General features: G+C 41.6%; 1 protein-coding gene across 1 annotated transcript in view; it reads left to right on the top strand.

The window, feature by feature from the left end:
• LOC138852652 (uncharacterized) overlaps nucleotides 1–18615 on the top strand; it is a 178194-nt gene that overhangs the window by 55125 nt on the left and 104454 nt on the right. The window contains exon 2 of the mRNA XM_070084739.1: nucleotides 5182–5390. Coding sequence (XP_069940840.1) covers nucleotides 5182–5390 — 209 coding nt within the window. The remainder of the gene's footprint in view (nucleotides 1–5181; nucleotides 5391–18615) is intronic.

The raw sequence follows: 18615 nt of genomic DNA, 5'->3' as shown, positions 1-18615 counted from the left end.
AGTGTGTGAGACTATCTTCCCCCAGTCTGTGAGACTATCATCCCCAGTGTGTAAGACTATCTTCCTCCAGTGTATGAGACTATCTTCCCCCAGTGTGTGAGACTATCTTCCCAAAGTGTGTGAGACTATCTTCCCCAGTGTGTGAGACTATATTCCCCAGTGTGTGAGACTATCTTCCCCCAGTGGGTGAGACTATCTTCCCCAGTGTGTGAGACTATCTTCCCAAGTGTGTGAGACTATCTTCCCCAGTGTGTGAGACTATATTCCCCAGTGTGTGAGACTATCTTCCCCAGTGTGTGAGACTATATTCCCCAGTGGGTGAGACTATCTTCCCAAGTGTGTGAGACTATCTTCCCAAGTGCGTGAGACTATCTTCCACAGTGTGTGAGACTATATTCCCCCAGTGTGTGAGACTATCTTCCCCAGTGTGTGAGGCTATATTCCCCTAGTGTGTGAGGCTATATTCCGCCAATGTGTGAGGCTATATTCCCCCAGTGTGTGAGACTATCTTCCCCAGTGTGTGAGACTATCTTCCCCCAGTGTGTGAGACTATATTCCCCCAGTGTGTGAGACTATATTCCCCCAGTGTATGAGACTATATTCCCCCAGTGTGTGAGAGTATCTTCCCCTATATGTGGGACTATATTCACCCAGTGTGTGAGGCTATATTCCCCAAGTGTGTGAGACTATATTCCCCAGTGTGTGAGACTATCTTCCCCCAGTGGGTGAGACTATCTTCCCCAGTGTGTGAGACTATCTTCCCAAGTGTGTGACACTATCTTCCCTCAGTGTATGAGACTATATTCCCCCAGTGTGTGAGACTATCTTCCCCTGTGTGTGGGACTATATTCACCCAGTGTGTGAGGCTATATTCCCCAAGTGTGTGAGACTATATTCCCCAGTGTGTGAGACTATCTTCCCCCAGTGTGTGAGACTATCTTCCCCTAGTGTGTGAGCTATCTTCCCCCAGTGTGTGAGACTATCTTCCCCAGTGTGTGAGACTATCTTCCCCAGTGTGTGAGACTATCTTCCCCCAGTGTGTGAGACTATCTTCCCCAGTGTGTGAGACTGTCTTCCCCCAGTGTGTGAGACTATCTTCCCCCAGTGTGTGAGACTATCTTCCCCAGTGAGTGAGACTATCTTTCCCCAGTGAGTGAGACTATCTTCCCCCAGTGTGTGAGACTATCTTCCCCCAGTGGGTGTGACTATCTTCCCAAGTGTGTGAGACTATCTTCCCCAGTGTGTGAGACTATATTCCCCCAGTGTGTGAGACTATCTTCCCCAGTGTGTGAGACTATATTCCCTCAGTGTGTGAGACTATATTCCCTCAGTGTGTGAGGCTATATTCCCCCAGTGTGTGAGACTATCTTCCCCAGTGTGTGAGACTATCTTCCCTCAGTGTGTGAGACTATATTCCCCCAGTGTGTGAGACTATATTCCCCAGTGTATGAGACTATATTCCCCCAGTGTGTGACACTATATTCCCCAGTGTGTGAGACTATCTTCTCAAGTGTGTGAGACTATCTTCCCCAGTGTGTGAGACTATATTCCCCCAGTGTGTGAGACTATCTTACCCAGTGTGTGAGACTATATTCCCTCAGTGTGTGAGACTATATTCCCTCAGTGTGTGAGGCTATATTCCCCCAGTGTGTGAGACTATCTTCCCCAGTGTGTGAGACTATCTTCCCCCAGTGTGTGAGACTATATTCCCCCAGTGTGTGAGACTATATTCCCCAGTGTATGACACTATATTCCCCCAGTGTGTGAGACTATATTCCCCAGTGTGTGAGACTATCTTCCCAAGTGTGTGAGACTATCTTCCCCAGTGTGTGAGACTATATACCCCCAGTGTGTGAGACTATCTTCCCCAGTGTGTGAGACTATATTCCCCCAGTGTGTGAGGCTATATTCTTCCAGTGTGTGAGGCTATATTCCCCCAGTGTGTGAGACTATCTTCCCCCAGTGTGTGAGACTATATTCCCCCAGTGTGTGAGACTATATTCCCCAGTGTATGAGACTATATTCCCCCAGTGTGTGAGACTATATTCCCCAGTGTGTGAGACTATCTTCCCAAGTGTGTGAGACTATCTTCCTCAGTGTGTGAGACTATATACCCCCAGTGTGTGAGACTATCTTCCCCAGTGTGTGAGACTATATTCCCCCAGTGTGTGAGGCTATATTCTTCCAGTGTGTGAGGCTGTATTCCCCCAGTGTGTGAGACTATCTTCCCCAGTGTGTGAGACTATCTTCCCCTGTGTGTGGGACTATATTCCCCCAGTGTGTGAGGCTATATTCCCCTAGTGTGTGAGAATATATTCCTCCAGTGTGTGAGACTATCTTCCCCCAGTGTGTGAGACTATCTTCCCCAGTGTGTGAGACTATCTTCCCCAGTGTGTGAGACTATATTCCTCCAGTGTGTGAGGCTATCTTCCCCAGTGTGTGAGACTATCTTCCCCAGTGTTTGAGACTATCTTCCCCAGTGTGTGAGACTATCTTCCCCAGTGTGTGAGACTGTCTTCCCCCAGTGTGTGAGACTATCTTCCCCCAGTGTGTGAGACTATCTTCCCCAGTGAGTGAGACTATCTTCCCCAGTGAGTGAGACTATCTTCCCCCAGTGTGTGAGACTATCTTCCCCCAGTGGGTGAGACTATATTCCCCCAGTGTGTGAGACTATCTTCCCCAGTGTGTGAGACTATATTCCCCCAGTGTGTGAGACTATCTTCCCCTGTGTGTGGGACTATATTCTCCCAGTGTGTGAGGCTATATTCCTCAAGTGTTTGAGACTATATTCCCTCAGTGTATGAGACTTTCTTCCCCAGTGTGTGAGACTATCTTCCCCAATGTTTGAGACTATCTTCCCCCAGTGTGTGAAATTCCCCAGTGTGTGAGAGTATTTTCACCCAGTGTATGAGACTATCTTCCCCAGTGTGTGAGACTATCCCCCAGTGTGTGAGACTATCTTCCCCAATGTGTGAGACTATCTTCCCCAGTGTGTGAGACTATATTCCCCCAGTGTGTGAGAGTATCTTCCCCCAGTGTGTGAGACTATCATCCCCAGTGTGTAAGACTATCTTCCCCCAGTCTGCAAGACTATCTTCCCTAGTGTGTGAGACTATCTTCCTCCAGTGTGTGAGACTATCTTCCCCAGTGTGTGAGACTATATTCCTCCAGTGCGTTTGACTATCTTCCCCAGTATATGAGACTATCTTCCCCCAGTGTGTGAGACTATCTTCCCCCAGTGTGTGAGACTATCTTCCCCCAGTGTGTGAGACTATCTTCCCAAGTGTGTGAGACTATATTCCCCCAGTGTGTGAGACTATCTTCCCCAGTGTGTGAGACTATATTCCTCCAGTGCGTTTGACTATCTTCCCCAGTATATGAGACTATCTTCCCCCAGTGTGTGAGACTATCTTCCCCCAATGTGTGAGACTATCTTCCCCAGTGTGTAGGACTATCTTCCCCCAGTCTGCGAGACTATCTTCCCTAGTGTGAGACTATCTTCCTCCAGTGTGTGAGACTATCTTTCCCTGTGTGTGAGACTATATTCCCCCAGTGTGAGACTATCTTCCCCTAGTGTGTGAGACTATCTTCCCCAGTGTGTGAGACTATATTTCCCCAGTGTGTGACACTATCTTCCCAAGTGTGTGAGACTATCTTCCCTAGTGTGAGACTATCTTCCTCCAGTGTGTGAGACTATCTTCCCCAGTGTGTGAGACTATATTCCTCCAGTGTGTTTGACTATCTTCCCCAGTATATGAGACTCTCTTCCCCCAGTGTGAGACTATCTTCCCCAAGTGTGTGAGACTATCTTCCCCAGTGTGTGAGACTATCTTCCCCTAGTGTGTGAGACTATCTTCCCCAGTGTGTGAGACTATCTTCCCCCAGTGTGTGAGACTATCTTCCCCAGTGTGTGAGACTATCTTCCCCCAGTGTGTGAGACTATCTTCCCTCAGTGTGTGAGACTATCTTCCCCCAGTGTGTGAGACTATCTTCCCCCAGTGTGTGAGACTATCTTCCCAAGTGTGTGAGACTATCTTTGCCTGTGTGTGAGACTATATTCCCCCAGTGTGTGAGACTATCTTCCCCTAGTGTGTGAGACTATCTTCCCCTAGTGTGTGAGACTATATTTCCCCAGTGTGTGAGACTATCTTCCCAAGTGTGTGAGACTATATTCCCCCAGTGTGTGAGGCTATATTCCCCCAGTGTGTGAGGCTATATTCCCCCAGTGTGTGAGACTATCTTCTTTTAGTGTGTAAGACTATATTCCCCCAGTGTGTGAGACTATCTTCCCCTAGTGTGTGAGACTATCTTCCCCAGTGTGTGAGACTATCTTCTCCAGTGTGTGAGACTATCTTTCCCAGTGTGTGAGACTATCTTCCCCAGTGTGTGAGACTATCTTCCCCATTGTGTGAGACTATCTTCCCCCAGTGTGTGAGACTCTAAAGCCCCAGTGTGTGAGACTATCTTCCCCCAGTGTGTGAAACTATCTTCCCCCAGTGTGTGGGACTATATTCCCCCAGTGAGTGAGACTATCTTCTTCCAGAGTGTGAGACTATCTTCCCCAGTGTATGAAATTATCTTCCCCAGTATGTGAAACTATCTTCCCCCAGTGTGTGAGACTATCTTTCCCAGTGTGTGAGACTATCTTCCCCAGTGTGTGAGACTATCTTCCCCAGTGTATGAGACTATCTTCCGCAGCAAGACTGTATTCCTCTCAAGTGTCTAAGACTATATTTCTCCCCTGGGTAATAACATCTTCATCCCCGAGTAATAACATCTTCCTCCATAGGGTAATAACACCATCTTACTCCCCAGGATGCGGTACCTTTCAGGAAATGCAAGTGATACATGTACCACAATATAATACCATCTTGCTCCCCTCTGGTAATAATACCATCTTACTCCCCAGGCTGCGGTACCTAGCCGTAGATGCAGGAGGTACATGTACCACAGTAATAATACCATCTTATTCCCCAGGGTGCGGTACCTCTCTGGAGATGCAATGGGTACATGTACCACAGTAATAACACCATCTTATTCCCCAGGCTGCGGTACCTCACTGGAGATGCAGGAGGTACATGTACCACAGTAATAATACCATCTTATTCCCCAGGGTGCGGTACCTCGCTGGAGATGCAATGGGTACGTGTACCACAGTAATAACACCATCTTATTCCCCAGGCTGCGGTACCTCGCTGGAGATGCAGGAGGTACATGTACCACAATATAAGGTGCGAGGGTCGAGGGCTGAACTATGGTGCAGATATAAGCTGGACAATGCTACACTCTACAGTCTTAAGTGGTACAAGGGAGAGAAACTCTTCTATCAGTTCATCCCAGCTAACAACGTTACTAAGAGCACTTTCCTGGTTCCTGGCGTCAACGTTGATGTGAGTTATTCTATTCTTACTGTGTGTTTGTGTGTGTGTGTGTGTGTGTGTGTGTGTGTGTGTGTGTGTGTGTGTGTGTGTTTGTGTGTGTGTGTGTGTGTGTGTGTGTGTGTGTGTGTGTGTGTGTGTGTGTGTGTGTGTGTGTGTATGTGTGTGTGTGTGTGTGTGTGTGTGTGTGTGTGTGTGTGTTAGTTACCATTCTGTCCTAGGCACATGTCGATTAGACACTAGGCCTGGTGTGTGTGTGTGTGTGTGTGTGTGTATGTGTGTACTCACCTATTTGTGGTTGCAGGGGTCGAGTCCTAGCTCCTGGCCCCGCCTCTTCACCGGTTGCTACTGGGTCCTCTCTCTCTCCCCGCTCCATGTGTGTGTGTGTGTGTGTGTGTGTGTGTGTGTGTGTTTGTGTGTGTGTGTGTGTGTGTGTGTGTGTGTGTGTGTGTGTTTGTGTGTGTGTGTGTGTGTGTGTGTGTGTTTGTGTGTGTATGTGTGTGTGTGTGTGTGTGTGTGTGTGTGTATGTGTGTGTGTGTGTCTGAGTGTGTGTGTCTGAGTGTGTGTGTGTACTCACCTAATTGTGGTTGCAGGGGTCGAGACTCAGCTCCTGGCCCCGGTGTGTGTGTGTGTGTATATATATATATATGTATGTATGTGTGTGTGTGTGCTATATTTTACTCCTATAGGCAGTCTTCTTTTTCATGGTAATAAAATAATAATAATATCTGACAACTAATAATATATATATATATATATATATATATATATATATATATATATATATATATATATATATATATATATATATATATATATATATATATATATATATATATATATATATATATATATATATATATATATATAAAACACTTCGGCCGTTTTCCACCAAAGCAGTGTGACCCAAAGAAATAAAAACCCAAAAAGAAAGAAAAAACTTTCATTATCAGTCAACACTTTCACTATCACTCATACATAATCACTGTCTTTGCAGAGGCGCCCAGATACGATAGTTTAGACGTCCCTCCAAACTGCCAATATCCCAAACCCCTCCTTTAGAGTGCAGGCATTGTACTTCTCATTTCCAGTACTCAAGTCCGGCTACATAAAAATAACCGGTTTCCCTGAATACCTTCACTAAATATTATCCTGCTCACACTCCAACAGCTCGTCAGATCCCAAAAACCATTCGTCTCCATTCACTCCTATCGAACACGCTCACGCACACTTGCTGGAAATTCAAGCTTCTCGCCCACAAAACCTCCTTTACCCCCTCCCTCCAACCTTCCTTCCCTAACAGATCTATACGTTCTCCAAGTCATTCTACTTTGTTCCATTCTCTCTAAATGACTAAACCACCTCAACAACCCCTCTTCAGCCCTCTGACTAATACTTTTAGTAACTCCACACTTCCTACTAATTTTCACACTACGAATTCTCTGCATATTTACGACACACATTGCCCTTATATCTCCACTGCCTCCAACCGTCTCCTCGCTGCAACATTTGCAACCCAAGCTTCACACCAATATAAGAGTGTTGTTACCACTGTACTTTCGTACATTCCCCGCTTTGCCTCCATGGATAACATTTTCTTTTTTTTTTTGTCTCCACATATACCTCGTTCTTGTCTCAGTCCACTTCTGTTTAACATTTATGTGAATGACCTTCCTCAACCAGAGTTTAATGACACAATTGTGACACAGTTTGCAGATGATGTTATTCATGTCGTCTCATCAACTCCAGTAACAGGAAAATACAAGTATGAGAGAGTCATAGAAAAAATGAATATTGAACTTCGTCGTACATCTAATTGGGAGAAGAAATGGAGAATTACGACTAATCCTGACAAGGTCCTTGTTAGCACGATAGGATGTTTTGCATCAACCATCGAAGATAAAGGGGGTATCTCCATCAGAGGTACACCTGTAGCTATTAGAAACCCTAACAAGATCTTGGGATATGAAATAGACAGGCTGCTCCACTCAACATCTCATGTAACTAAAAAGATCAACACAGCCAAAGCCGGTCTTAGCAGACTCTTTCGATTCAATCAAGCCCCTCCACATGTCAAAAAACATCTGTACAAAATGATAATAAGACCTATACTCGAATACCCTTGTGTCCCAATGTCATTAACAACAAAGACCAACATGCTACGGTTACAAAGGGTCCAGAATGGAGCTCTTCGCTTTATTACCGATACCAGGAGGAGAGACAGAGTTAAAATGGCAGATTTACACACACAACAAGATATTACTGCCATAAATGTACGCCTTGACACCCTAAAAAAGAAACAACTTTATACAATGCAAGAACTATACATGCCAGATAGAGAACATCCTATACAAGTGATAAATACCACCGATTACACCATCAATACTCCACCTCACAGGACTCAAAGAATGACTCTCCCACAGAGGGTCCGTCGTTTTATTCATAAAGATGATTACCCTCGACCCATGATTTTGAGCAACTTACCTGATGAAGAAGATTGGATACCACCAGAACCCTTCTATGTATACTGAGTAAATCATCGCCCCCATTTAGGGAGACATCTTAAATAACTTTCTAATGTAAAATTATGCTATTGATTATCGTTGGACACCACCATTAAGAAGCTATTGTCACGAACTTATAAACTGGCCAGAAAATTATTGCCTTTCTTGTCGTATAAATATCCGTTGTGCAATCGCGAAAAAAAACAAAAAAAAAAAAAACTTGTATAACTACTACCAATTCAGAGTCATGTACTTATATACCTATTATATCTATGTGACTCTGATGGGTTAGTATTATACCCCTTAAAGAATATCTTATCAATTCACATACACTTTTTAAATTACACCAAAGTGGTTGGGCCACCTCTCCCCCCCTCCCACCCTTTTCCAATATTTCCATCCTTACCCATCTTACCAAAGCTCTGGTCATCAGAAGAAGAAGAAGAAGAAGACATATACCTCAATGCACCATTCACCTTTTTTTTCTTCATCAATTCTATTGTTAGCCTCATCCTTCATAAACCCATCCACTTCTTCCATACTCCTTCTCTCCAATGTGATATCCAATTTTTCTTTATCTAAATCGTTTGATACCCTCATCACCTTACTCTTACCTATGTTCACTTTCAACTTTCTATCTTCACACAGACTCCCAAACTCGTCCACTAACCTTTGCAACTTTTCTTCAGAATCTTCCAAAAGCACAGTATCATCAGCAAAAGGTAACTGTGTAAACTCCCATTTTGTATTTGATTTCCCATAATTTAATCCCACCCCTCTCCCGAACACCCTAGCATTTACTTCTTTTACAACCTCATCTATAAATATATTAAACAACCATGGTGACATTACACATCCCTGTCTAAGACCTACTTTTACCAGGAAGTAGTCTCCCTCTCTTCTACACACCCTAACCTGAGCCTCACTATCCTTATAAAAACTCTTTACAGCATTTAGTACTTACTACCTATTCTATAAACTTGTAAAATTTGCCACATTGCTCCCCTATCCACTCTATCGTATGCCTTTTCTAAACCCATAAACGCAATGAAAACTTCCCTACCTTTATCTGAATACTGTTCACATATATACTACAATGTAAACACTTGATTTACATATCCCCTACCAACTCTAAAGTCTCCTTGCTCATCTGCAATCCTGCTCTCTGTCTTACCTCTAATTCTTTCAGTAATAACTCTACCGTACACTTTACCTGGTATACTCAGTAAATTTATTCCCTTATAATTTTTACAATCTCTTTTGTCCCCCTTCCCTTTATATAAAGGAACTATACATGCTCTCTGTCAATCTCTAGGTACCTTCCACTCTTTCATACATTTATTAAACAAAAATACCAACCACTCCAACACCATAACCCCCCCTGCTTTTAACATTTCTTTCTTGATCCCATCAGTTCCAGCTGCTTTACCCTCTTTCATTCTACATAATGCCTCACGCACCTCCCCCACACTCACATCCTGCTCTTCTTCACTCCTAAAAATTGTCATACCTCCCTGGCCAATGCATGAAATTACCGCCTTCCTTTCTTCATCGACATTTAAAAGTTACTCAAAATATTCCCGCCATCTATCCAATACCTCCAGCTCCCCATCTACTAACTCCTCTACTATATTTTTAACTGACAAATCCATTTGTTCCCTAGGTTTTCTTAACTTGTTTACCTCACTTCAAATTTTTTTTCCTATTCGTGCCGAATAGGTAAAACTTGCGATTTGGGCCTAAATAGCAACAATTTTCTTGCCGAATAAAGGCAAGCGAAAATTTATGTATGCAATAATTTCGCAAAAATTATTCTTAACCTAACGAAACAAAAATATTTCATTGTGTTTATTTATTATTAAATTATTATTAACGTATCTAAAATATATTTAGTTGGATTAGGCTAAATTAAATTGCGCTTGTTATAATAAGGTTATGTAACTGAAGTTCTTTTGGTACAAAATTATTAATTTTTATATTTACATAAATGAAAAAAATATATCTTAAAATGTATTAGACAAAATTTCAGTAATGATTTAATTTTAAATGAGTTTTTACTAACTGACCAATTTTACCTATTTGACACGATATATATATATATATATATATATATATATATATATATATATATATATATATATATATATATATATATATATATATATATATATATATATATATATATATATATATATATATATAAAGTCTGATCTCAGCCAGAGATCAGTGTTTGTGTATATTTCGCCTGCTCTTGAGAATTCCTTGCATATATATATATATATATATATATATATATATATATATATATATATATATATATATATATATATATATATATATATATATATATATATATATATATATATATATATATATATATATATATATATCAAAAGATGGGGTGGTAGGGGAAGTGGAATATTCAAACGGCTTCAGGAAGAAATCCAAATATTTTTCCTTGAAGCCTTTTTATCCATCTATATATATATATATATATATATATATATATATATATATATATATATATATATATATATATATATATATATATATATATATATATATATATATATATATATATATATATATATATATATATATATATATATATATATATATATATATATATATATATATATATATATATATATATATATGAGCTACTGTGGGGAAATTTTAAGAACATAAAAAGTAATAGAGAAACCTGGTAAATAGCTTTTGAAGTATGATTTACAGTATCATAATACATCAGTGTAATTATAAGAAGCCTATATAATACCCTGACGGAAACCTTAATTTGTCCATGCAAGGAAATTAATACTGGGAGATCCCATATGTCTCCTGGAGATGACTCAAAACATACAATAAAACTTTAATAGTCACTCTGCTTATGTGGAAATACACTACATACATTAATACATACTGTATTGTTTTGGACATTGAACCGTAGCGTCACGGTAACGTAGCTTCCGCGTCACATTAGCGCAGTTCCATAGTCAAAGTAACGCAGCTTTCGAGTCAGAGTAACGCAGCTTCAGCGTCACAGTAACGCAGCTTCAGCGTCACAGTAACGCAGCTTCAGCGTCACAGTAACGCAGCTTCAGTGTCCCAGCAACGCGACTCCAGCTGATGCATTGACGTTTAATATTAAAGAATTTCTGCTGGCTCCTGAAAACCTTGAAGACGTCAACACATTTATTAATTCTGCAGAAGTGATCGAGTTTAGCCTGGCTCACAGCCGCACTAATGACGACCACTCATTATGGCACACCAACATATATCAATGAATTTCTTTTGTTAACTAGCCCAGTCGACTTTTGCTTTCACCTTGTGTACGTACGTCATGTGTTTACTTGTACGTTTTGTGTACATGGGTGTACTTCATGAGTTGACCAGAATGGGTCAACTCCATTAAAAATCGAACTCTTCCAGAAAATTTGCTTTTTTAATTGATAGATAATATTTTTTTATTGATAGTGATGTAAAGTATTATAGTTTGTGACCAAACGTAACTTAGAAATCTCACCTAACCTAACCTAACCTAACCTAGCCTAACCTAACCTAACCTAACCTAACCTAACCTAACCTAACCTAACCTAACCTAACCTAGCCTAACCTGACTTAACCTAACCTAACTTAACCTAGCCTAACCTAACCTAGCCTAATTTATCCTAACCTAACCTCACCTAACCTAACCAAACCTAACCTAACCTAACCTAACCTAACCTAACCTAACCTAACCTAACCTAGCCTAATTTATCCTAACCTAACCTCACCTAACCTAACCTAACCTAACCTAACCTAACCTAACCTAACCTAACTTAACCTAACCTAACCTAACCTAGCCTAATTTATCCTAACCTAACCTCACCTAACCTAACCTAACCTAACCTAACCTAACCTAACCTAACCTAACCTAACCTAACCTAACCTAACCTAACTTAACCTAACCTAACCTAACCTAGCCTAATTTATCCTAACCTAACCTCACCTAACCTAACCTAACCTAACCTAAACTAACCTAACCTAACCTAACCTAACCTAACTTAACCTAACCTAACCTAACCTAAATTCACCTAACCTAACCTAACTTAACCTCACTTAACCTAACCTAACCTAACCTAACCTAACCTCACCTACCCTAACCTAACCTCACCTAACCTAACCTAACTTCACCTACCCTAACCTAACCTCACCTAGCCTAACCTCACCTAACCTAACCTAACCTAACCTAACCTAACCTAACCTAACCTAACCTAACTTAACCTAACCTAACCTAACCTAAATTCACCTAACCTAACTTAACCTCACTTAACCTAACCTAACCTAACCTAACCTAACCTCACCTACCCTAACCTAACCTCACCTAACCTAACCTAACTTCACCTACCCTAACCTAACCTCACCTAGCCTAACCTCACCTAACATAACCTAACCTAACCTAACCTAACCTAACCTAACCTAACCTCACCTACCCTAACCTAACCTCACCTAACCTAACCTAACCTAACCTAACCTAACTTCACCTACCCTAACCTAACCTCACCTACCCTAACCTAACCTCACCTAACCTAACCTCACCTAAGCTACCTAACCTAACCTAACCTAACCTCACCTAACCTAACCTAACCTCACCAAACCTAATTTAACCTAACCTCACCTAACCTAACTTAACCTACCATAGGTAATATTTTGGGCCATTTTCTCCTAAATATATCATAGAGCAGTTCAAATTTGTTTAATATTTATTTAATATTCATTTAATACTCATGGCATGAAAAAAAATCCCTCTGGTTATTCGGCAGAAAACACCCTTGCTTTCTTAGGCCTAACTCGCCGATTTAATTTATTATGTTGTACAGGGATTCAGGATAACAGGTTAGTCGGACTTGAGTCCTGAAGGTAGGCAAGGGAGTACAGTGCCTGCACTCTCAAGGACGGGGTTTGGGATACTTGCTGTTTAAACTTAGAGGAACATCTAAACTGTTGTATCTGCGCGCCTCTGACAAGATAGTGAGAATGATGGTGAAAGTGTTTCGTTTTCGGTTCACATTGCCTCGATGGGACACAGCCAGGATGTTAATATATATATATATATATATATATATATATATATATATATATATATATATATATATATATATATATATATATATATATATATATATATATATATATATATATATATAAAATCTTCCTCCGCGAAACTTAACACAATTCCTTATATTTATTCTAACAACATTTAACTTGCATAAATGCTTTTGAGAAGTTGTTCTCATTCACCTTCCTCACCTTCTTAACTTTTATTTTCTAGCTTTATTACTCGCATTTCTCATCTAAAGTGGTCAATTCCACGAGAAACTCACAGCTGCCTGATTTACAAGTGATTTACTTACAAGTAACTAATTTACAAAAGTGACTCACATACTGTACTGGTAAACCGATCTATCTCACTTTTAAATAAGACTACTTCACCAGTAAACAGACCTACTTCACCAGTAAACAGACCTACTTCACCAGTAAACAGACTTACCTCACCAATAAACAGACCTACCTCACAATAAACAGACCTACCTCACCAGTGAACAGACCTACTTCACCAGTAAACAGACCTACCTCACCAGTAAACAGACCTACCTCACCAGTAAACAGACCTACCTCACCAGTAAACAGACCTACCTCACCAGTAAACAGACCTACCTCACCAGTAAACGGACCTACGTCACCAGTAAACAGACTTACCTCACCAGTAAACAGACCTACCTCACCAGTAAACAGACCTACCTCACCAGTAAACAGACCTACCTCACCAGTAAACAGACTTCCCTCACCACAAAACTCACCTCTGGCTTGTTGAAATAGCTGTGCTGAGCTGAACAACAATAGGAGAACATACAAGAGACGCTGAACACGTGACTTGAGAAACAGCGTGGGACGCTGTAGCGTGGGGTCACTGGGACGCCACTTACAATTCTCGAAAAAATTCGGCAAATTTCGGCTAGATCCTGCTTGTACCTGTGTCTGGATGCTGAAACGTGCAGACACAACATCAGGATAACTCGTTGAGAGACGGAAGTTTCTAGTGTAGGGTGATGAAGTGAACACAACTTCATTCCATTTCCTTCCTCTCTCTGGGCAAACACAACTGCTGCGACCACCGCTTCCCACCATTTATAACGAGTTTGTTTGGTGATGCTGGAAGTGGGTGAGTGAATGATACGTCTTCGGAGGCTTCTTTACTTTATTTGCAATGTCGTGGTGGGTACACAGGCTTGTGTGTTGTGCCCATGGCCCAGGAGGGCCATGCTCACGAGGGAGAGAGAGAGTAGACTAATTGACTGCTTCTAGGCCGCTGAGTAAGTGAGTCCGAGTGGGACCAGCGTCCCACTGACCTGGGCAGGCCTAGAGGGCAGCACCTGAGTGCCGCGAAATATGAACTAAGCTGGCAGACAGCATAGGCTGTCTGTGCAGACAGTACAGGCTGTCTACACACCCTCACCAGTAAACAGACCTACCTCACCAGTGAACATACCTACTTCACCAGTAAACAGACCTACTTCACCAGTAAACAGACCTACCTCACCAGTGAACAGACCTACTTCACCAGTAAACAGACCTACTTCACCAGTAAACAAACCTACTTCACCAGTAAACAGACTTACTTCACCAGTAAACAGACCTACCTCACCAGAAAACAAACCTACTTCACCAGTAAACAGACCTACCTCACCAGTGAACAGACCTACTTCACCAGTAAACAGACATACTTCACCAGTAAACAAACCTACTTAACCAGTAAACAGACCTACTTCACCAGTAAACAGACCTACTTCACCAGTAAACAGACCTACTTCACCAGTAAACAGACCTACTTCACCAGTAAACAAACCTACTTAACCAGTAAACAGACTTACTTCACCAGTAAACAGACCTACTTCACCAGTAAACAGACCTACTTCACCAGTAAACAGACCTACTTCACCAGTAAACAGACCTACTTCACCAGTAAACAGACCTACTTCACCAGTAAACATGAAGGACTCAACCTTCCCTGTACACTGGGTGTTCCTGGCAGTACACAAGACAAACGTCAATAATCTCCGTCATAATCAACATTATCAGACGCTAATCCTCTCTATTTCTGAATGATGGGATTTTCAAGGATTTAGATCTGCTGCTTCCACTAGAACATTCTATCCGGATTTAACACCAACATGTCGCTCTGATATGGCGTAACATAACTATGTTCATCATAGATTACATACCATTTATTGCTGAAAGCTGATTTTCTTATTATTTTCAATGCATGTAAGTAGACGCACGTGTATTTTGTAGGAATTTCAGTTATTTATTTTATAAATGTGTTTCCATATTGTGTAACTATGGCTCTCGGGGTCATAAATACCATCATACTTAAATATACTTCACTGCTGAATGGAAAAAAAAGTATCACTGTTCTTTTATTTTTGGTCAAATGTTTGGTAAAATCTCATTGATCAGCGCCGGGAAATAGCTCCTGGAATGTTCTTTATTTGGAGGGGGGGGATAAAACGACTTACGAAATGAATTAGACCACGAACTGCTTGGATGTCGGCGGTGGTCTGGATAACGCGTTTGATATCGGGTGAGATGGGTTTTATCGCTTTCCGAGGTGTTATCAGCGAAGGAGATCGCTTTGGCTGGCCTGGAATGGTTTCGCGGATCAATTCGCTGTTCTTCCTCTCACTCGGGATATCCACTTTCTCGTTATCTCTGCAAGATAGCCTCTTCTTTTTGTTTAATGATGAATATACCACATGTGCAACACTGAAACATCTTTCTTGTCTGAACGTTTCTCCACGTGTTGCAACATGTTTCTTATTCAACATTTATATCATCAATAATATGATTCTTATTTTTATCTCGGTTATTACGTTTCACAACTAACTCAAACATTAGAAACGAAAAGAAGACGAAGTTTCGGCTCTCAATACCATTTTCATTACGCAGCTTGATAATGGAACGGAATGGACCGAAACATCGTCGTCTTTAAATTTCTAATGATGGTTAGCATTACACTGACGCACCTCTTGGATATACCTAGGGCGCTGATCCCAGCACGAGTCAGTCAGCAGTCTCTGCTGCTGTTGTGGCCAGCATGCGGATAACGCACTTAGAAGCATTAGTCAGGTGTAAGCTACGTCGCACGACGACGCATGAATCGTGTACCCAGTAAACAAACCTACATCACCAGTAAACAAACCTACTTCACCAGTAAACAGACCTATCTCACCAGTAAACAGACCTACCTCACCAGTAAACAGACCTATCTCACCAATAAACAGATCTACCTCACCAGTAAACAGACCTACTTCACCAGTAAACAGACCTACTTCACCAGTAAACAGACCTACTTTACCAGTAAACAGACCTACTTCTCCAGTAAACAGACCTACCTCACCAGTAAACAGACCTACCTCACCAGTAAACAGACCTACTTCACCAGTAAACAGACCTACTTCACCAGTAAACAGACCTACTTCACCAGTAAACAGACCTACTTCACCAGTAAACAGACCTACCTCACCAGTAAACAGACCTACTTCACCAGTAAACAGACCTACTTCACCAGTAAACAGACCTACTTCACCAGTAAACAGACCTACCTCACCAGTAAACAGACCTATCTCACCAGTAAACAAACCTACCTCACCAGTAAACAGACCTACTTCACCAGTAAACAGACCTACTTCACCAGTAAACAGACCTACTTCACCAGTAAACAGACCTACCTCACCAATAAACAGACCTACGTTACCAGTAAACAGACCTATTTCACCAGTAAACAGACCTACTTCACCAGTAAACAGACCTACCTCACCAGTAAACAGACCTATCTCACCAGTAAACATACCTACCTCACCAGTAAACAGACCTACTTCACCAGTAAACAAACCTATCTCACCAGTAAACAAACCTACTTCACCAGTAAACAAACCTACTTCACCAGTAAACACACCTACTTCACCAGTAAACAGACCTACTTCACCAGTAAACAAACCTACTTCACCAGTAAACAGACCTATCTCACCAGTAAACAAACCTACTTCACCAGTAAACAAACCTACTTCACCAGTAAACAAACCTACTTCACCAGTAAACAAACCTACTTCACCAGTAAACAGACCTACCTCACCAGTAAACAGACCTACCTCACCAGTAAACAGACCTACCTCACCAGTAAACAGACCTACCTCACCAGTAAACAGACCTACCTCACCAGTAAACAGACCTACCTCACCAGTAAACAGACCTACCACACCAGTAAACAGACCTACCTCACCAGTAAACAGACCTACCTCACCAGTAAACAGACCTATCTCACCAGTAAACAGACCTACTTCACCAGTAAACAGACCTACCTCACCAGTAAACAGACCTACCTCACCAGTAAACAGACCTACCTCACCAGTAAACAGACCTACCTCACCAGTAAACAGACCTACCTCACCAGTAAACAGACCTACCTCACCAGTAAACAGACCTACCTCACCAGTAAACAGACCTACCTCACCAGTAAACAGACCTACCTCACCAGTAAACAGACCTACCTCACCAGTAAACAGACCTACCTCACCAGTAAACAGACCTATCTCACCAGTAAACAGACCTACTTCACCAGTAAACAGACCTACCTCACCAGTAAACAGACCTACCTCACCAGTAAACAGACCTACCTCACCAGTAAACAGACCTACCTCACCAGTAAACAGACCTACCTCACCAGTAAACAGACCTACCTCATCAGTAAACAGACCTACCTCACCAGTAAACAGACCTACCTCACCAGTAAACAGACCTACCTCACCAGTTAACAGACCTACCTCACCAGTAAACAGACCTACCTCACCAGTAAACAGACCTACCTCACCAGTAAACAGACTTACCTCACCAGTAAACAGACCTACCTCACCAGTAAACAGACCTACCTCACCAGTAAACAGACCTACCTCACCAGTAAACAGACCTACCTCACCAGTAAACAGACCTACCTCACCAGTAAACAGACCTACTTCACCAGTAAACAGACCTACCTCACCAGTAAACAGACCTACCTCACCAGTAAACAGACCTACCTCACCAGTAAACAGACCTACTTCACCAGTAAACAGACCTACCTCACCAGTAAACAGACTTACCTCACCAGTAAACAGACCTACCTCACCAGTAAACAGACCTCCCTCACCAGTAAACAGACCTACCTCACCAGTAAACAGACCTACCTCACCAGTAAACAGAAGGGTTAAAATTCATTTCAGGGTATGTGCCGTCCCCATTTTCATGGCAAACCAGTTTGAAGTTGTTTGTATATTCTTCTTTCAACAAACTGGCAGTATCCCACCGAGGCGAGGTGACCCAAAAGGATAAACGAAAGTTTCTTCTTTTAAATTTAGTAATATATACAGGAGAAGGGGTTACTAGCCCCTTGCTCCCAGCATTTTAGTGGCCTCTTACGACACGCTTGGTTTACAGAGGAAGAATTCTGTTCCACTTACCCGTGGAGATAGGAGGAAATAAACAAGAACAAGAAAATAGAAGAAAATAGAAAAAAACACAGAGGAGTGTGTATACATGTATATATATGCATGTACATGAATGTGTAGTATGACCTATGTGTAAGTAGAAGTAGCAAGACGTACCCGAAATCTTGCATGTTATATATATATATATATATATATATATATATATATAT

The sequence above is a fragment of the Cherax quadricarinatus genome, chromosome 13 (genome assembly GCF_038502225.1).
Source record: "Cherax quadricarinatus isolate ZL_2023a chromosome 13, ASM3850222v1, whole genome shotgun sequence".
NCBI classification, from domain to species: Eukaryota; Metazoa; Arthropoda; class Malacostraca; order Decapoda; family Parastacidae; genus Cherax; species Cherax quadricarinatus.
The sequence above is the reverse complement of the archived record's forward strand: the minus strand, read 5'-3'. Positions and strand labels throughout refer to the sequence as shown.